The sequence below is a fragment of the Sminthopsis crassicaudata genome, chromosome 2 (genome assembly GCF_048593235.1).
Source record: "Sminthopsis crassicaudata isolate SCR6 chromosome 2, ASM4859323v1, whole genome shotgun sequence".
In the NCBI taxonomy this organism is placed as follows: domain Eukaryota; kingdom Metazoa; phylum Chordata; class Mammalia; order Dasyuromorphia; family Dasyuridae; genus Sminthopsis; species Sminthopsis crassicaudata.
The window spans coordinates 48,999,558-49,021,412 of NC_133618.1; the positions used below are offsets into that span (position 1 = coordinate 48,999,558).

A 21,855-nucleotide genomic window follows, 5' to 3' on the forward strand; every position below is an offset into this window, starting at 1 on the left:
TTTATATGATTGGCAAATAGTCTATAATTCTGTTTATTCCTATCTTTTGGTGTACTCAATTGTTCTAGTCTATAGGAATAGTCTGTTTAACAGTTTTTGAAGATCTAGTAAAGAATGAATATAATTTTAAAAGAAGGCAGAGGTATCTTCAAGGTAAAAAATCACCAGTCTCTTTAGTCCCACTTATTTTTAATCAAATCCCCGATTCTTAATCAAAATGATACCCCCAAATTTTTAATTCAGCTTCTTCCCCATTATACTAAATAAAATGATTGCTGAATAATTGACCATGACTGAACTTGTAAAGTGACTTTGCTTTATTCTCTGGTTTTTCTAGATGACTTTATGGACTTTTAGGACAGTCAGGATGATGATCTAGGATCCAAATTATGACATAGCCATTAATACCATAATCAAAACTCTTCAATATTTAAATTTTGATATTAAGAGGCTACAGCATTGAATAATGGCATAGTATTGCTCAAAGAAAAATCCAGGATAGTTATCAGGGTTCTTTTTCTTTCTTATAAGGTAGCAGCCCTCTATTGAAGCTATGGATGTGCTGGACTTTTGGTCCCTGCAGACTGAAAACAACATAGAGATGCACTGGCATTAGCTGGTGACATGGGACAGAGTGAGGGTACCTGCTCCTGGATACAGGGTTGGTCAGCAGGAGCTTCAGGGGGAAATGCCCTCCCCTGCCCCAGTCTTTGTTTCATCCTCAGAAAACCCAAGTCTCTCTAATATAAAATGATGCACAAGGAAGCGAGGAGGACATATATGGTAAGAGATGAGCTAGGACTGCCACCGGCCATCAGGAAAGACCACAAAACTCGCCAGACTCAGTGGCCTGAGCTGACCAAATCCTGAGCCCTGGTGGTGAGCTGAGGCTCACAGCGGTGCTGCCAGAGAGGTCCAGGGGGTGGTCACTTCTCCATCAGGGCTTTTACTGATGGTAATTTTCATCTCCTCCCCTGAGTCCCTTTTCCAATGTGATTTTGTTAATGGAGGTATATACTCTGCAACTTACACTTCACATTTACAATTACATACAATTTATAAATTACATGCAACTTAGGAGATATTAAGAATTTAAGCCTAATAATAATATTATTTTCCCAATTAACCAACTTTCATTTCTGTAAGATTTTGAGTTCTCTGAACTTACCAAAATCAGTGTTTAGATAGCAGAGTCTTATCACTGAATTTGCCAGATTCAAACCCAATGGACTAGCTTAGGGTCCCCTCCCTCTAAGCACAAGAAAACAGTGGAAAAGGAATTTAGTGAAGGTAAAGAATATTGCCATCAGCTCAGAGCATAGCCTTTTACCACTGGATATTGAGTGGCGGAATAATATGTCCCAAAGAGATGATCACTCATTGTTGGGATTATTTTAAATGACCAGATTTGATGAATATATGGAATTCAGGGAACCATTAGAAGATCTACATGAACTGATGCAGAGCAAAATGAGCAGAACCAAAAGAATATAAGGACTACAACAAAGTAAATGAGAGGAAGCCAGCTTCAGAATAATAAATAAAACAATGCTAGTCCTGAAGGATAGATAGGATAAGCCCTTCTTTTCTCCCCAGAGAGAGTGAGCTCGTCTAGTGAGGGGTTACAAAATCCTGTATGTATATATGACAATTGTACCAGGTATTTCTGCTTAAAAAAAAATTTTTTTTTGGGGGGGGAGTGATTATAAAGGAGGATTCAATCTGAAAGAGTTCCCCTCCGCAACTGATGATGATGCGAAGACAAATGACATTAACAAAACTTAATTTGTGGTCAAATTTGGCCATGAAGAAGTGATGAGAAAATGTACTTTTCTCCTTTCTGAAGTGGCACAGATTTCTGGATATGGAAGACTGAATGTATTATCTTTGATGTGTTGGTCAATTTTGCATAACTATCTTTTAATCTCTCTTCCATTTTATTCTTTCCTATCAGGGATGACTCTGAAGAGGTGACAGAAAAGGTTATTCGCTGCTCCAGAGGAGAGAATGCAAGTTTTGGAGTTAGGAATCCCTAAGTTTACCTCCTTCTTTGGACATTTGAATACTGGGGCTAACAATAGCAACTATGTCCCAGAGTTGTCATGAGCATCAAATGATATGACATAGGCAAAATGCCCCTGCAACCCTTAAAGTGTCCTATGTAACTATAATTATTTTTTCATTTGGAAATGAAGATGGTGTAAAATTTTTAAAAATCATTAAAATTAAAGATCACACATTAATTTTTTTAAACTGTAAAAATGAGCCAGTATGGTGGTGCACATAATAGGCACTTAATAAATGTTTACTGATTGATTGGTTACTATTGGGGGAGGCTGAGGATAGTGCGTCACTTGAGTGTGGGGCTAAAACCAATGAAGTATCTCAATTAAGTCCAATACTCTGGAGAGAAGAGCTACCAGGCTGCCTAAGGAGAGGAAAAACAGCCTTGGTTGGAAAAATAGAGCAGGGTAAAAATTCTCTATTTATCAGCCCTGGCACTGGGGCAATAAATGGTTGCTGCATTTCTAGTCCAGATGAAAGAGAGAGTCCTTTAGATAATTGGACAAGAACCTGGTAGAGTAGACACTTACCCAGGATACTCGGATGGCTCAGTAAGTGGCGCTCCACTTCCAGAGCACTAATTTTATATCCCCCACTTTTTATGATGTCCACAGATGTCCGGCCCATGATCCAATACCTGTTTTCCTTATATACAGCTGTATCTCCTACAAAAAAAGAGGCAATCTCTGTTAGTGTTTATTCCTTGAACAACACTGCTTGTTAACTATGTTAAACTTTAGTTTACTGGATAATTATATTAAGTTGAGGTTTTCTTGTCTTAATTGTGGGATTTAACTTGATTTAAAAAAATTAATTTTAATAGTACATTATTTTCTCAATTACATGTAAAGATGGTTTTAAACTTTCATTTTTATAAGATTTTGAGTTCCAAATTTTTTTTTCTCCCAACCTTACCTCCCCCTTCTGCTCATCATCAACAAGCAATCTGATATAGGTTATATGTGTACATTTGTTTTTAACTTATTTCCATACGAATCATGTTGGGAAGGAAAAATCAGAATAAAAGGGAAAAATCATGAGAAAGAAAAACAATACAAAACAAAAGTGGAAAAAGAGGTGAAAATAATATGATTTGATCCACATCCAGTCTCCATAGTTCCCTCCCTGGATGCAGACGGTATCTTCCATTCAAAATTTATTGGGCTTTCTTTCCTTGGATCATTGAATCGATGAGAAGACCTAAGTCTATTTCAGTTGACCATCACACAATCTGGCTGTTACTGTACAATGTTTTCCTGGTTCTGCTCACTTCACTCAGCATCAGTTCATGTAAGTCTTCCCAGGCGTTTCTGAAATCAGCCTGTTCATCATTTCTCACAGAACAATAGTATTCCATTACATTCATATACCACAACTTATTCAGCCTTTTCCCCAAAGTGGATACTTCATTCTTATTCTTTGCCACTACACAAAGGGCTGTCACGAATATTTTTGCCCATGTGGGTCATTTTCCCTCTTTTATGATCTCTTTGGGATACAGGCTCAGTAGTGACACTGCTGGATCAAGGGGGATGCAGTTTTATAGCCTATACATAACTTCTGTTTGATTCATGATAACTACACCACCTGAAACAGGAGTCTTAGCTGGCTGTCCCATCAGTGATGAGAACGGGGCAAGTGGTAATGAGTCCTGGATGCCTCCAGAGGCGATGTAAAAAAGACTTAAGTCTGCTGATCACTCAGGCCCCACTAAAGTCCTCCTTCATGCTTCCTTGTGACGTGGAGGGGACAGTGACCGCCAGAGGCTAGGCCAGTAAGGCACAAGCTCTGATGGATCCTGTCAATCCCAGTGTCTTCTCTCTGCTGAGTATCTCCAGTTGCTTCACACAAAGTTAACTTGTCTTCTCCACTTTCCCCAACATAATGATGCTCCCCCTCACCAGGCTGAAAGCTCTTGGAGGCAGGGACATGGCTTTGCCTTTGTCACTATCCTCAGTGAATAGTGCAGTGCCCAGCACCTAGGAGGCATTTAATAAACATCCACAAAACTAGAAAGCTCTGTGTAACTTGGGCCAGGGATGGACTGGGTGTTTATCATCTGGCAGATGGTCTTCAAAAGTTGTTCTGGCCTCCAAATTAATCACTTAAGGGCTGAGCAGTTTATGGGAACCATATACCAAGTTGCAAGTGTGTGGGAGAGGGGCTGAGTCCTATCACCCAAGAGACAGCCAAATGAACACAGACTAATTACCCCCCCTCTGAAGTGGTCCCCACTTGTCTCTTTTTTTGGGTATCATCGAAGTACCTGACACATAGAGGATGCTCAATAAATGCTTGACAACTGACTCTCTCCTAAAACAGCTTTTGATCTAAACACTGAGCAGAATCTGAAATCTATATATTTTTTCAGTCATTCTTCAATAGAAGAAAGACTTAGCCACGGGAGAAATTAGAAAGGAGCAGCCCAAGCAGGTTTTCCCTAGGAGTATCGGTTATTACTCTCAGAATCTATCCCATCTTCACTGCGTCCCTGACAAAAATCACCAAGTATCTCTGGGGCTTGCTGTCTGCAGGGGGGCGTGTGAGGCTTGCAACCATATTGCGAATGGCTTTGAGATCCCCAGATTAAGGAGTCCGTAAAAGCTAGAAGACGTGAATTTGCTGACTTCTGAGAGGAGCTGGTAGTTTTTTCAGGCGAGGGAGCGGGAGGAGCTGTAATTATGAAAGGGCATCGATGTCACTGGGGATGATAGGAGAGGAAAGTCAATTCCTTCTGCAGGGTTCAGAAGGAGGGTGGGAGAATGAAAGGAAAGAATGAAGAGTAGGGCAGGCGTGCTCTGGCAATTAGCCACTCTTCTGGTCCTGGGAAGATGGAGGAGCGGGTCATCCCAGCACAACCTGGCTAAATGCTTAACAAACTGTTGCACTTTGATGGCTGTTTAACGTGATTAGTCCCGTTCTGCTAAAGCAGCCTCAGCCAACCTGTGGGCCAAGGGCAGAGGGAGGAGGGAAGCAGCTCCCTGGCCTCTGATTTAAATTTCAGACTCTTGATGGGAGCACCGGGAGACCCTCAGCTCTAACCTACATGTCAATCTTTCTTCTCTCCTTAACGATGCAAAGTTCCATTGTGTCCACATGCTGAGCTTGATGCCCCACTGGGGTTTCACTGACAGCCCTTTCTGCAGTGGTTGGAGAGCTCACACACGGGAGCTGGCCATGATATCTGGGTAGATCAGCAAGCTCAGATGTACAGAAGGAGACAGGATTAACGGAGCCTAGGGAGTCTGAGAGCAGGGAGAGTTAGGCCGAGGTAAAGAAAGCAAGGCATTTGCTGGCTTTTTGTTCCACGGGTGATTCCATGGCAGGCAAATTCCAAATGAGCCCAGGCCATCATATAGGCTGCCCACTTCCTTTGGAAAAGTAAATAGAAGGTGGTGCTCCATTAGAAAGGTTTCTAGTGTCTAGAGGCAGTGTTTACAGCCTAGCAAAGGTCATGGTATAGTAGAAGGAGAATTGCACTCGAAGACCTGCTTTTGACTTTTCTGAGTTCCTCAGCATATGTCCAAGCCATCCAACCTTTCCTGGGCTTGGCTTCCTCATTGGTAAGTGGGCATCATTTTGTAAAAATACAATTTATCAAGCTGTTGTTTTCTGTTTTACATCAGCCCAAATTTTCAGTGCCCTTTCCTTGCCTTTCTCCCAAAGGATTTTGTCCCTTACAAGAAAGATTTTTTAAAGAAAGAAAAAGAGGAAAAACAATCAACAAAATAGATCAATACACCAGAAAAGTCTGAAAACATATAACACATCCATGTTCTTCTGGCCTCTGCAAAGAAATGCAGTGGGATAGCTTTTCTCTCATCTATGGGACCCATGCTTATTCTTTGTAATTTTGTAAATTTTCTTCTCTGCCCTGCTCTCAACTTTTGAAATCCCAAACCATATATACTTTTGCTGCTGTCTCATTCTGGAACTTCCCTCAGTCCTGGAAGAAAATCCACTTAATGGAAATTTAAATGGAAAGATTGACATATAGGTTAAAGCTAGAGCCCCGTGCTGCTCCTATCAAGAGTCTGAAATTAAAATCGGTGGCCAGAGGACACCTTCCCTCCTCCCTCTGCCTTCACCCAAAGGTTGGCCAAGGCCTATTAGTGGAATGGGACTAATTGATCTTCTCACCCCAAAGTATCCCTCTGCCACTTAAAACAGTGTCTGCACACAGTAATTGCTTAATAAATGCTTGTTTCCCTTCTTTCTTACAAACATTCATATTTAATTGCTTTGTGGTTGTTCTTTCCACTTGCATTATTGTAGTTATTTTGGGTGTGTGTGTGTATTTAGCTCTGCTGACTTCCCACTGGATCAGTTTATGTGAGTCTCTCCATACTTCTCTGAATTTATCATTTTTTTAATAGAACAGTGACATAAAAATAGGAATAGTAATAGGGGCTGCAAACTGCATTGGTGGAAAAATTCCCTTACCAATCCTTCAACATATTTGTATGTTAGTATTAGCCAGGTAAATCAGGGAAATGGTGAAAAAATGGTTTACTTAGATTTTAAGAGCATTTTTAGTAGGGGCTCAATAAATCCTTGACGACTGACTCTCCCCTTAAAGATCTTTCAATCTAAACATTGAGCAGAATATGAAATCTATATATTTTTAAGAAAGCCTTTTTTTTTTTTTTTAAACAATCTTTAATGCTATTATAATGGAAAATGTAGGGAAATATATTCTAATTCAGTCATGACAGCCATGTCTGACTCTTTGTGACTCCATTTTGGGTTTTCTTGGTGAAGATACTCAAATGATTTGTCATTTCCTTCTCAGATGAGGAAACTAAGGTAAAGAAGGGTAAGTAATCTGTGCATAGTAAATTTCTGAGGCTTGATCTGAATTTTGATCTTCTTGACACCAGGTCTGGCACTCTACCCATTATACCATCTACCAACTCCAAAGATGTGGGCTAAGAGATAATATATTTCATATATACATACATATTATACTATATTTATTACATTATATTATATTAATGTATAATATATATTATGTATATTATATACATATATACACACACACACATATATATATATAATGTATATTTCAGAAAAAGTTGAATAATCCAATAAATGGTCCCCAATGGTTTGATGTCAATTTGAAATGAATATTCTCCTAGAAGGACCCCAGAAATCAGGTGTTGGTTTTTTAAACTGTTAAACAACATTTGAATCAATGACTTGGACAAAGACATAGATGGCAGGCTTATCAAAGCTGAGCAGAGAACTAAAGTAATGGATGATGGAGTCAGAATCCAAAGAGATCATAGGAGGCTATAATATTGGACCGAATTCATTAATTGAACATTTATTAAGCGCCAGTCCAATCAATCTTCTATTCAGTCACTAAAATGATTTTTCTAAAAAACACGGGTCCTAACTATGGACAGATCCAACCATTGTGGAGAGCAGTTTGGAACTATGCTCAAAAAGTTATAAAACTCTACATACCCTTTGATTCAGCAGTGTTACTACTGGGTTTATATCCCAAAGAGATCTCAAAGAAGGGAAAGGGACCTGTATGTGCAAGAATGTTTATGGCAGCCTTCTTTGTAGTGGCCAGAAACTGGAAACTGAGTGGATGCCCATCTATTGGAGAATGGTTGAATAAATTGTGGTATATGAATGTTATGGAATATTACTTTTCTGTAAGAAATGACCAACAGGATGATTTCAGAAAGGCCTGGAGAAACTTATATGAACTGATGCTGAGTGAAATGAGCAGAACCAGGGGATCATTATATACTTCATCAACAATACTGTATGAGGATGTATTCTGGTGGAAGTGGAAATCTTCAATCAGTTCCAAGTTTTTAGTGATGAAGAGAACTATCTACACCCAGAGTGAGGCCTGTACAAACTGAGTGTGGACCACAACATAACATTCTCACTCTCTCTGTTGTTATTTGCTTGCATTTTGTTTTTCTTTCTCAGTTTCTTTTCTTTCCTTCTTGAATTGATTTTTCTTGTGCAACAAAATAACTGTATAAATATGTATACATATATTTGATATAACATATATTTCAACATATTTAACATGTATTGGTCTACCTGCCAGTTAGGGGAGGGGATGGGAGGAAGGAGGGGAAAATTTGGAACAAAGGTTGGAAAAATTACCTCTGCATTTGTTTTGTAAATAAAAAGGTTTAAAAACAAAAAACAAAAAACATGGGTCCTGGGTCCCATCATGTCTCTCTCCTATTCAGTAACCTCCAATACTTCCTATTAATAGTCTTCAGGATCAAATACAAAATGCTGAGCTTGGCAGCCAAAGTCCTTCATAATCCACCCCCTCCTAGGTTTCTGGTCTTTTTATATCTTACTCCCTAACATATACCGACCCAGTGACATTGGCAGGTGACAGATGGCTATTCCAGGAACAAGACAGTCTTATCTCTCCGATCCAGGCATTTTTTTCAGTTTGTCCCCTATACCTAAGTCTGATGTTGGCCATTAGTGGCTCTGGGATTCATACATCTTCCCATCTACTGCCTTCCCTGCTTCAAGTCCAAACAAAAAAATCCTTTCTTCTACAGGGAGCTTTCCCCAACCCTTCTTAATGTGATTTCTTTCCTCTTTTAATTTTTTTTCTGATTTGTCCTGAATGTAGCTTGTCTTCTCCATTAGATTTTGCATTCCTCGATGGCAGGCACTATGTTTCCCTCATTTTGTATTGCTTATTGCAATTCCTGTCACGTAAAAGGTTGATTAATTTTTACAAACTAAATGTTATGGTGTTAAGGACACAAAAAGTAAAAAATAGCTCCTGCTTTTAAGTATGTGTATAGAGTATATGTATCTGTGCACAGATAAGTGGACATGGAAATGTACCCAAAGTAATTTCACTGCATTCTAGGGCATGGGTACTAGCAATCGCAGAGTTAAGGAATCCCATAAGATGCCATTTAATAGTGATAAGTATTGCCTTATACTTGAGTTCAAAAAACCAACTTCACAAATACAAGATTGGTAGGGTACGATTTATGGGAAAACAATTGAGGGATTTCAGCAGACCGCAAAATCTATGAGTCAGTACTGTGATAGAGCAGCTGAGAAAGCTAATGTGATTGGAGGCTTTGGTGAGAAGCCTGGCATTCAGGAATAGTGCCGTGACAGGTGGGGGGCAGCTAGGATCATAAAGGACCTCAAGACCATGCCATATGAAGAATATTAAAGAGTGGGATATTCAGCCTGGAGAGGGAAAGATTCAGGGTGAGGTAAGATAATTGTCTTCAAATCCCTGACAGGCCATCACATGGACAAGGGAATAAACTTTTTTTTTTTTTTTAAAATTTTTTTTTTTTTTTTTTAATTTCTCTTGGTCTCAATGGGCAGAACTAGAAGCAAAAAGTAGAAACTTCAAAAAGTCAAATTTAGGCTTAATATAAGGAATGAAGAAATAGAGTGAAGAATGATTACAAAATGAAGTTGGTCTGCTGTGAGAATCAAGAGAACCAATTGGATTCCCTCTCTTGAACACCGACTCCATCTTTTGTTGCCACATGTATAATCCTCCATCTTGTCATTTTTCTGTAATTCATCTCTTGTTTTGTAAAATGTAGGTGGATACAATTAACCAGCATCTCCCAATTCCGGAACAGGGAAGTCCTACTTGCCCCCCCCTCAATTCAACTGAAACTCACTCGTTCCCCTTCCAGCTTGGAAAATCCATCGTCTTTCCTTCCATTAGAAATCAGATTACCTAATTGTGTATGCTGGTTTGTATCCTTTTAATTGTTATCTTTTAATGCATAAAAGTCTGTTTCCCTCTGTGTTTGGGGTGCACCACCACGCTGAGAAGGCCTGGTCCCAATTTGTTATACAATTGGCATGCATTACTTAATACAGTGATCTACTCAGAAAATCAAAACTGTTTCTTCAATAATTTCAATTAATCTACCCATTACAGGAAAAACTTTCAAACAATGAGAGCTATCTCTTAAGGGCTGCACCACAGTGCAAGACTTCAAACAAAAGTTGAATAGTCTCTTGTTTAATATGTTGCAGAGGGGGACTCAAAGTCTCTGGCAGGGGCTGGACTAGGTTTCTTCCAACTATGAGTTCTGCCATCCTTCTGCACCCAAGCTGGTCCTCAGCCATTTAATTAAAAATCATACTTTGAACATTTTTGATGTGTTTAATCTAGAGTTCCACCCCCCCTCCAGTGACAGGTATGATGGAATCAGGATGCAGGTTGAGACATAAATTGTTTGGACATAGTCAAGCCAAGGCAACAGGCATACCTAAAAGGAGCAGGTCCTGTGATTGAAAGAAAGGTAATAATTTGTTTTGCCTGACTATTCTTATTTGTCATAAGGACTGTTTTATTTTTAATCCAATGGGGAAGAAGTGAGAGAATAAAAGGAAATAGAATTTTGCTAATTTGCAACATTAAATAAAAAATGAGGGGGTTGAACTCAATGATGTTTATGGCCCCTTCCATTTCTGGATCCAAGGATTATGGTGTGATACTAGGCCCCCTTCTTTCCCTCAAATATGACATATTCATGGGAAGGTGTGGCCATGGATGAGAAAGAAGGAAACTGTTCTTTCGTAGTTCTTTTTCTCTCCCATTTCAAGATCTATGAAAAGAAAACCTTTTCCACCCCCAAAGGATTTTGTTCTTGGAGTAATTAGCCAGGTGCATTTTAACATTTTAAACTTTCCCCTAAAGTATCAAGTCTGATGTTGGCCATTAGTGGCTCTGGGATACATACATCTCATCTTATTCTTTTGTATGTGTGTGTGATATTTGTAATGCACTTCTGTTTATACATATCCCCTGCCTTAGGTGCTCCAAGGGTTTAAGCTAAGTAAGCCTGCTCAATTTTCTTTCGTGTGGGCCCTAGCAGAGCGTCAAGCGCACACAAAGAAAATCAGAAGGCATGGTTTCTCATTCTGACTCTTTGTGACCATAGACAAGTCATTGTGCCTTTGTTTCCTCTTCTGTAAAGTAAGGGGGTCGAATCCCTAAGGTCTCTTCCAGCATTAAGAACTTGTGATATCAGCACTTAATCAATATTTAGTGGTGATGATCGTTAGGAAATGGCCCTCCCTCTTTCCCCACCCCATATGGTGCCTTCTCTAAAACTCTCACTTTGGACCCTTCTGGTTCGACATGTGGCCACAGGCACCTATCCCTCTGCTTCAGGCAGATGCCCCTGGGAATGACTGGTAAGGAAATGTAAGTACACTCTTTCCACCACAGATGACAGACAGAAATTACCCTCTGCACCGTACCAGCTGTTACAGACTAACAACTAGCATGTCCAGAACAATAACACACCAGGCAGCTGCCATGCCAATGAGGTTTGCCAACTCCAATGAGACTTGTTAGAAAATGTGGCTTTCCTTAAAAAAAAAAAATCTTGCTATTCCTTTTAAAATAATGGCATTGCATCAGACACAGAAACCAGACCCAGCACCAGCCACGCATCCAGAGCCTGTTAGGGCATGTTTATTTCTCACTCTGGTCTCAGAACATCAACGTTATACCATGTAACTGGATCAACGACATGCTAGTAGAATGCTAAAAATGTCCCTAACAGAGGCGGTCAAGTTGGTGGCCCGAAATATTCTCCCCTCTGGCACTGAGAGAGTCTTCTACCATGTAAGATGGTGCCTTCTGTTCTCCACATTGATGTCGATGGGCCACCGTGTCCGGTTCTGTCCAGAGGCAGTCCACACGCTCCCGCAGTTGAGGATTGTCACAATCCTCCAAAGACTTACAAAACAAGATCCTCGATGGCAAAAGGGATGCCTGACAGGCATTAATAGCCTGTTAATCATTTCCAAAGGTTGATAACGGCATGTGCAAACATACGCTTCCATTTCTTCAGTTTGGTTTTCTTACTCAAACAGTGACACTCAACCACCTGGTATTCTATAACACTCTCTGCAAACGATTCACAGTGCATTCATACATTTTACTGTAGCTTGTCAGTCCTCGCAAGGCAGGTAAAGGCAGTTATTGTTATTTCCTTAGCACAGAAAGGGGAAAATAGGGTTCAAAGGAGATAAGTGACTTAGGATACTAGGATCTGGAAAAGAGAGAGACAGGAAGGGATCTCAAAGCAGAAAATGTCAAAGATGAAAGGGGCTAGTCCAATTCTTTTATTTCACAAAGGAGCAAAGTGAGATCCTGAAAAGGAGGAGGAGTTTCCTAAGATCACATAATGGTACTAAGTAGTAGAGAGGGATGGGAACCAGAGTTCCTGGCTGAATCCAGCTCTCTGTCTGCTACAACAAATTGTACTTGGCTAGGATCATGAAGTAAATTAAGGACACAGTTAGGAAGAGAGAGAAAATAGGCCTTTTGGCCCCTAGCCCCAGTGCATGTCCCACCAAAAAATACATCCTTTGAAGTTCAGCTCAAGCCCTCCTTTATTCATCATATATTTGTCTCTGACAATCCTTGCTTGGGATGTAGCTCTCCTTTCTAGGATTCATGCCGTATTAGCACCAGTTGAAGGATGGAAATGATTCATTGGGGGAAGAGAAGAAGGGATCTTCAAATATTTGAAAGTTTGTCATGTGGAAAGAGGGATTAGCCTTGTTCTTTTTGGACTAGGAATAATGAGTGGACACTGCTAAGAGACAAATTTAGGACTGATGCCAGGAAGAGCTTCCTACCAAGCAGAGCTACCCAAAGGTATAATGGACTACCTGGGAGGCAGTGTGTTCTTCAAGTAGAGACCTGAAGATTGGAGTAGAAGCTGGGTGACCACTTTTTGGGTATGCCATAGAGCAAATTTTCTAGCACAGGTTAGCCAAGATGGTCATGAAATTCCTTTCAATTCTGAAATTCTGTGATCTGAATCTTCACTATACTTAGAATCACTGCCATAGAGTTTAGCAATGTATTCATGTGAATGTGTTCCTATTATCTCTTTAACTAAATTATAAACCCCAAGATACACTTCATTTACTGGCTGGCCTCACTACTCATTCAATTGATGCTTAAGACCCAAACCTTAGCCCTTCACTTGCCCATTTGGGAACTTCTATGGATAATAAATATATTCAGGCTGACAAAAGCCACAAGACACTTATGGACACACAATTCAATTGGATGAGCATTTATTAGATACCTAATAGGTGCTAGGCACTCTGCTAAGAGCCCAGAACACAAAAATGAGCCAGTTCTTGCTTTCAAGAATTATAGTCTACTTTGGGAATAGAAAAGCATTCGAGGTAGGGAGTAATGAAAGCAAAGCAGAGATCCCAACCGGGTGTCCTATGACTATCTGAGACAGGCATAAGGACTTTTATCATCCTGGGGAAGTGGCAGCTGAAACTCTGGAAACAACGGAGGGCTGAATGAAGATAATAATACCACAAATATCCATGAATATCCATGTCACAGAACTCTTGTGAAAACCAAATGAGATCATATCAACATTTTGTAAACCAAAAAGTGTTACATAAATGCTGTTGGTGATGATGATGATGATGATGATGATGATGATGATGATGAAGAAGAAGATAGGAGTGATAAGGAGAAGGTATATGTCAGGCATGAGGGACAGCTTAGGGAAAGGCAGGAGATGGCCAAGGAACAGTTAATAGTTTGGGTTTGGCTGCAATTGGAAATACAGATGTAGGACTGGAGCTCAGGAAAGAGAGCAAGGTTTAGGACTGGATGAGATCAACGTGGGATGGGGAGGGAGGGAGGGAAGGGGAGAGAGAGAGAGAGAGAGAGAGAGAGACAGAGAGAGACAGAGACAGAGACAGAGAGAGAGAGAGAGAGAGAGAGAGAGAGAGAGAGAGAGAGAGAGAGAGAGAGATATTAATGGGTTGAAGAAATATGGAGGAGGAGGAGATGGTCAAAACTATGGGAGGTGGCAAAAAAGATCAAAAGGACTTTCCTTCCCTTACAATGGTTCACTTTAAGATATGATTTATTATGACATGGGTAAAAGATTTTCTCCCCCAGAACACCTGTCTCTGAGTGAAACATACTGGAAATATATCTTAATAAATATTTGTTGAAAGAGGTAAGTCCATCATGTCCCCACTAGTCAGCCAACTCACAAATGTTTGCCACTGGTCATGAGGAGAACTGGCAGAGATTTATTAGCACAAGTTCATACTCCCCAAATTTGTGTCTTATTGACATTGGGTCAGTGATGCTGCCATCATATCTAAAGAACACAATTATATCCAGTCAGGTCTCCTAAGAGTCCCCCGAAGGAAGGAGAAACACAAACAAAATGGAAGCTCCTCACATCCTCTTAGTGCCTAAGCAGATGTGCTGGTTCAAACTGCAATTGGTAAAGGACACTGGTATCTGTAAGATACTGATGTCCTGAACTGTAGCCAAGAAGTAATCTGATACCTAATGATCCAGCACTTAACTGTTTATTTTACCTTTCAAGGGCATGAATAAAGCCACAGAGACATATTAGCTCTGAGGTAAAATGTTGACCTCAGTTGGAGACACAAGCCATCTAACAAGACAATATAACAACTTTTAAATGGGCATAAGACAGTGATTCCTCCCCTTCCTTCTCCTGCTCTTCCTCCTTCTCTTCCTTCTTCTCCACTTCATCTTCCTCTTCCTTCTCCCTTTTCCTTCTTTGACTCCTCTTCCTTCTCCTTTTTCTCCAACTTCTCTTTCCTCTCCTCCTCCTCCACTTCTTTCTCTTCCACTTCTACTTCCCTTTCCTCCCTCTCTTCTTTCTTTTCCTTTTCCTTTCTCTTACTTCTTCTCTCCTTCTTCTCCTCTTCTTCCTTTTCCTCTTCCTTTTTCTCCTCTACTTCCTTCTTCTCTTCATCCTCCCCTCTTTTCCTTCTTTGACTCCTCTTTCTTCTCCTTATTTTCCAACTTCTCTTCCTTCTCCTCTACTTCCTTCTGCTCTTCTTTCTCTTTTCTCCTTTCTTTTCCCTCTTCTCTTCTTCCTCCTTTATTTTCTTTTCCTCTCTTTCTCCTTCTTCTCTTCCTCCTTTTTCTTACTTCTTCTCTTCCACTTCTTTCTCTTCTCCTCCTATTTTCCTCTACTTCCTTCTCCTTCTCCTCTTCCTTTTTCTCTTTCCTTCTCCTCCAGTAAATAATAAGTACAAGATGGAAATCCTTTCTAGTATTGTTTCCTCCATAGCCTACAAACAGCTGCCATTAAATTTTTGGCTTACTGATAGGTAAAGACAAACTATGGGCTAAATGGATACATGACAGTTCACTTGGTCAACACTGAAAACAAATTAGAAAGTACATCGGAATGGGCTGCATGGATGCTGCCTGTAACAGGGCATTTGCTTCTCAGAATCAAGGACAATGAAAGAAAAAGGACATAAAGATGACATTCTACTTTACCCACTTGGAAAATTCTATATTTAGTTCTTGCTCTTAATCAAATACAAGAAATCTCTGGATATACTTTTTTTCCCACCTTTAAAATTTTTTTGATGATAGCTTTTTATTTTCAAAATATATGCAAAGATAGTTTTCAATATTCACCCTTGTAAAACCCTGTGTTCCAAGTTTTTCTCCCTTTCTTCCCTCCAACCCCTCCCCTAGACAACAAGTAACTTGGATATATTTTCAACTCTAGGGGTTTAAGCAATGAGAAATCGACTCACAAGGCACTGTATGACACTGTTCTGTGGTGGTGGTTCTCATTCCCATTAAGTATTTTTGTGATTTGTTTAAGAATGTTGAGGCTTCCTAATGAATATAGTAATGGATAAGGTAGGTGGGTAGGTAGGTGGGGTGGTAGAGAGAATGTCAGGGAGACCATGAGAGAGAAAGGCAGAAAGTCAAAAATAGCCATTACTCACAATGTGACAACTCATTTCATCAAAGGGACCAAATCATTCATTTTAGAGTAGCAGTCAAATAAGAGTATTAAATTATTCCTTTAAAAGAGGAATGCTAAAATGGCCGGGTCTGTTGGCTAGGTAAGGGACCAATTGCATTAAAATCTGATTAGCTTCAGCTACTCCACTATCATAAAAATGGGTGCAACGAGCTCTCTGGGACTTTCAGAGTTGGAAGAAAACACTTTAAATCAACAATTCCCATTCTTTTTGATGGCTGGCTCTTTTGACTCACTAACTATCCTTCTAATCTCTTTTCACTTCTTCTCACCAGCCCAATTTTCATCTCTATTTTTCTAATTTACTATTTCACCTAGTCCTGTCTTCTCAGCTCTATCCTTATCAGATCTTCAGTAAAAAGAAACTTTTTTGGTAAAATCCTTGTGAGTGGACAGCCTCCTGGGATAATTAAAGGAGGTGCAAAACCTGTAAAATAAAATCTGTGTCTTTCCTGGAGATAGAATGAAATCCCCAAACTTCTTTCTTGGTATTCTTAGGATATCTCCTTAACAAAACAAACTACAGGAAAAAAAAAAAAAAGGAATAAGAAGGAGATTTTTTTTTGTGATTGCTGGGGGCGGGGGCGAGGGGGAGATGGGGGATGGGTATCACTAAAATTGCGCACTAGACATTGCCAAGAAAGAAGAATATAGTAGTGACAGGATGTCAATAATCTGGAGCTCTCTCTGCCAAAATCTGAGCAACTATCAATTCCTTCACTTGTTTAATGATAATCCTTCAAAGGTTAGAGGGAAAATTTCCTCTGGAGGTATTTCTCACCTTTAAGGAGATAATGGTTGTTGGAGATAGGGAGGATGATGAGAATCCGGGGTGGTGATGGGGTGGACAATAATTATTCAGTTTTAGAATCTGTGATAGAGAAGAAGAGAAAAGCTGGCTGTCTGACATGCAACGATTTTAGGAGAGTAGGTTTCAAAGGGTTCAAAGAAAGGACAGATGGTATCCCATGGGCTAAAAGTCTACAGAGGAAGCCAGTCCAGAATGGATGGGAACTCCCAAGAATGAAACTCTGGAGCCACAAAGAGAAATGGTAATGAAGAGGAGGAAAAGGAGGTGTTGTCGAAACAGATTAATATGAATGTACAGAGAACTCATTAATAATCCACTTAGATTTTTAAAAAGACACATACAAAAGCAAGAGTAAGTAAATTCAAGTATACCTTGTTTTATTGCACTTTGAAAATATTGCTTTTTTTTTTTTTTTTTTTTTTTTTTTTTTTACAAAATTGAAATTTGTAAAATTTGTGGCAAACCTATAAGCAAATCTATTGACATCATTATTCCAATAGTGTGTGCTCACATGGTGTCTCTGGATCACATTTTGATAATTCTCACAATATCTTAAGCTTTTTCATCATTATTATTATTATGTATATTATTATTTTCTTACCACTGTGATCAGTGGTATTTGATATTACTATTGTAATTATCTTGGGTTGCCATAAGCCACACCCTTGGAAGATGGCAAATTTAATTGATAAACATTGTGTGCCTTTTGACTGCTCCACCAACTGGCCTTTCTCCCATCTCTCTCGCTCTCCTCAGGCTCTCCCTATTCCCCAAAATACAACAATGCTGAAATAGGCCAATTAATAACCCAACAATGGCCTCTAAGTATTCACGTAAAAGGAGGGCTTAATCGTGGCAGCAAATTTCGTTTTATCTTATTTTAAGAAATTGCCACAGCCACCTCATCCTTCAGCAATCACCACCCTCATGGGTCAGCAGCCATCAATAATGGAGGCAAGACCCTCCACCAGCAAAAAGATTACAACTCACTGAAGGCTCAGCATTTTTTTCTCAGTTTTCGATCTACCAGGTTTAGGTATCAGTACCATGTCTGTGTCATAAAAGGAGTTTGGTAGCACTCCTTCATCCCCTATATTTTCAAATAATTTATATAACATTGGGGCTAATTGTTCTTTAAATGTTTGGTAGAATTCACATGTGAATCCATCTGGCCCTGGGGATTTTTTCCTGGGGAGTTGATTAATAGCTTGTTCTATTTCTTTTTCTGAAATGGGACTATTTAAGCAATTTATCTCCTCCTCTGTTAATCTAGGGAGCCTATATTTTTGGAGAAAGTCATCCATTTCACTTAAGTTATCAAATTTATTGGCATAAAGTTGGGCAAAGTAACTCCTTATTATTTCTCTAATTTCCTCTTCATTGGTGGAAAGATCCCCCTTTTCATTTGTAAGACTATCAATTTGATTTTCCTCTTTCTTTTTTTTGATCAAATTTACCAAAGGTTTATCTATTTTATTGGCTTTTTCATAAAACCAACTCTTGGTTTTATTTATTAATTCAATAGTTTTTTTACTTTCGATTTTATTGATTTCTCCTTTTAATTTTTGTATTTCGAGTTTAATTTTTGGTTGGGGGTGGCTCAGCATTTTTTTGCAGTAAAATGTTTTTAAATTAAGATATATACATTTTTTAAAAAGATACAATACTATCTCAGACTTATTAGACTATAGTATGTTGTTAACATAACTTTTATATGAACTTTGAAACAAAACAAAAATTCATGTGATTTGTTTTATTGTGATATTTGCTTTATTGCTGAAGCCAATAGGGTGAAGTGACTTGCGAGGGTCACCTGCTAGTAAGTGTCTGAAGCCAGATTTGAACTCAGGAAGATGAGGCTTGAGGCTTCCTGACTTCAAGCCTGGCACTCTATGCACTATGGTACCTTCAAGCTGGTGACTTTGCCCAGCCCTCCCTCATTTGAGCTCAATTTACTTACAAGTCATGATATCATTTCCCCAATGTCATGGAACTTGAGAAAGAAGGGCAAACAATATTACAGTGGTCTGGAACTGACCAGTTCCAGAATATCTCCGAGTTATGGCTGTATTGAAGAATAGATACAAAAGCCTGGTCCCGTTTTCAAAGAACACTTTCAGAAGTGCTACCTACACTCAGAGGTGCTACATAATAAGCTGAGGCTGGTCAGGCAAACTTAGGCAAAAATCCCCTTTCCCCAAAAAACTTTTTTTGAAAAAGTTATTTTGAAGAAAAGAGGAGAATTAAAGAAAATATAGGAATAGCTGCTTAGGTGGAAAGAATGATGAAAGTGAAAAATGGAGAGAAGAAAGAACTGTTCAAATCTTATTCTGCTTGTTTGTGCAGCAAAGGAGAATCCCAAACAAAAGATGTCACTTGGAAGTAGAGGTCACTGGGGCCAGATAAACTGTATCCTATGGTGCTTAAGGAAGTATGGAAGGAGAGGACTAGAGGAGGGCAAATATTCTCTCTTTCTGGTCTTTCTGTCCCTCCCTCCCTCCCTCTCTCCCTCCCTCCCTCCCTCCCTCCCTCCCTTCCTTCCTTCCTTCCTTCCTTCCTTCCTTCCTTCCTTCCTTCCTTCCTTCCTTCCTTCCTTCCTTCCTTCCTTCCTTCCTTCCTTCCTTCCTTCCTTCCTCTCTCAAGTTACTTGCCCATGGTTACACAGCTCATAATTGTCAAGTGTCTGAGTCCACATTGGACTCGAGAGTCAGTGGTCTATCCACTGCACTATGCACCTGCCTTCACTTTTTGCTTTCTTAAAGCAAAGCTGAGCAAAATGATTTTTATCCTAAATAAAATTTGGCCCTACGAAAACTTTCCACTTGGCCTGTTGCATTTCACCTTGTTGATTTCTGCCCAGGATTACTATCTAGAAGAAAAATGGAACTTATGAGAGACAGTTATAACCTACTTTTACATTAAAAAACAAACAAAAAAACTGTCCAAAGTTCAGGACAGAGAAAAGCTGCTCCTGGGAAGTAATGCCCTTCCCTTTCTCACCCTTCCTTAACAGAGGCAAAGTTGGGATAAATTCTGCCCCCAAATCAGGAGACAGCAAGCAAACAATTATGTATAAATCAGCTATAGAAAGGACAAGTTAGAGATAATCTCAGAGGAAAGAAATGTTCAGTATTAAGGAGGACTGGAAAAGGCTTTTAAGTATAAGGGACTTTAGCTTAGATTTGAGGGGAAAGCCAGGAAACAAAAGGAGGAAGCCTAAGGGAAGCCAGTGAAAATGACTGAAGCCAAGAGACAAAGGGTCTTAATGCCAGGAGCAGCAAGGATCTCCAAGTATGTGGGGGTGGGGAAAATATGAGAACTTGGAGGTGATACAGAGTCATTGATTGAGTGGGGGAGGGCAGGGCAAAATGGTCAGCAGACCAATTTAACAGCTCAGTGGAAGATGGACTTGAGTGGGGAGAGGGGAAGCAGGGCCCTTTGCACGCTATTGCAATAGTCCAGGCATGAGGAATGGATGCCAGCACTAGGGTGGTGGTCGTATGAGAAGAGATAAGGGGAATATATGAAAGATGTTTTGAAGTTAAAATCAATGGGGCCTTGGCAACCAATTAGATCTATGGAGGGCGAGAGACACTGAGAAGTCATTTAGGTTGACAGGATGGATAAACTGGAGGAGAATGGTACCCAGTTCTTAAACTGTGGTTTGTGACCCCACATGGGATAATGAAACTGAATATGGGAGTTGCAAAATATGATTTATTATCAGTAAATGTTTTATTTGTACACCTACTTTATATACCTATATGCCTGGAATCACATAACAAAAGGAAGCCCTGGTTTAGATAGTTACAAGACAGTTAGGAGGAAGGGAGGATTTGGGAGGAGAAATAATGAGTTCAGTTTGGGGCATATTCAGGTTAAGATGTCTATGGGACAACACGTTTAAGATGGAAATTTGTTATTTTGCTCACAAAAGATGTTCTACTGTGTTTGTTTTGGGTACCACATTTTAAGAGAAACATTGGCAAACTGGATGGGGTTGCATCCAGTAAGATAAGCAGGATGGGAGACTGAAACTGATATTATATGAAAAACAGCTGAAGAAATCTGCTTAGCCTGGAGAAGTCAGCATTGTGGACATATGAGAGCTGCTCTCAATTCAAATCCACTTGAAAAAGTTTTATTAAACACCTCCTGGATACAGAGGATTGTTTTTGAATGTTTGAGGGGATGTGTCATGGGCATAAGTGAACAGTTTCTCTAACTGGATCAGAACAGGACCAATCTATGAACATTTACTACTAGACATTTTTTAACTCAATATAAGGACAAACTGATTATGGCATAAAAACAGAACAGGTTGCTGCATGATATTCCCCATCAATGAGCATGTTCAAACAGAGGGTAGTGGATGGGGTCTTGCAATGGTAGAAACCTAGACAAAGGGAATTTAAGTCACCAGATAATTTCTGAGCACTTCCTGGAAGGAAGGGACCTCTCATGTCCTCTTCAGCTCTTTAAGATTCTACAAAAAGGAAACATGTAGGGGGAAAAGGGAAAAGCAAAGGAGAAAAACATTTCCCCCCTACCCCTTGTCATGTCACCCTTCTCTGCCCTCTCCTATTCTATACACAAATGTGTATGTGCTTTGAGAGGGTGGAAGAGACATATATTGGTGGCAGATTTTTGGGTACTTATTCATATGACTAAACCACTGTAATATTCAACTACAGTAAGTGAAAGATTGCTTCAATCTTAAGTAAATTGCTATCATCTGGTTTTTAAGCCCCATATATAAATCGTTAACATCATTTTAAATGGGTGAATTTCTAAGCCTGCCTTTTTTTCCCCTCTCCTCGTTAGTTCTGAAAAGAAGATAAGCTAAAAAGATGAATGTATCTTGGATATGGGATACAATTCAGTCTCTTAAAAAGTATGTATTTTTCCTTACTTTCTAAGTGTCTAAACCTAATGGCTTATGTATTTTTTCTGTCTACATATTGAAAAATTGTACCCTTGGTTTTGTCTTAAATAGCACACATAGAAAATAACTGATTATGCTATCATAAAAATACAAGCCCTTTACTTTGCCTTATCTTCCTATAGCACTTAACATGGCGGTGTGATAGCCCAATTGGAAGTAGATTATTGAAATATATCTTCTGGGCTTCCTAATGCCTTTGGTTT

General features: G+C 39.5%; 1 protein-coding gene across 2 annotated transcripts in view; it reads right to left on the reverse strand.

The window, feature by feature from the left end:
• ACSF3 (acyl-CoA synthetase family member 3) overlaps nucleotides 1-21,855 on the reverse strand; it is a 233,076-nt gene that overhangs the window by 24,319 nt on the left and 186,902 nt on the right. For both annotated transcript variants that reach the window (XM_074286183.1, XM_074286182.1), the window contains exon 8: nucleotides 2,595-2,729. In XM_074286183.1, the coding sequence (XP_074142284.1) occupies nucleotides 2,595-2,729 (135 nt within the window). The remainder of the gene's footprint in view (nucleotides 1-2,594; nucleotides 2,730-21,855) is intronic.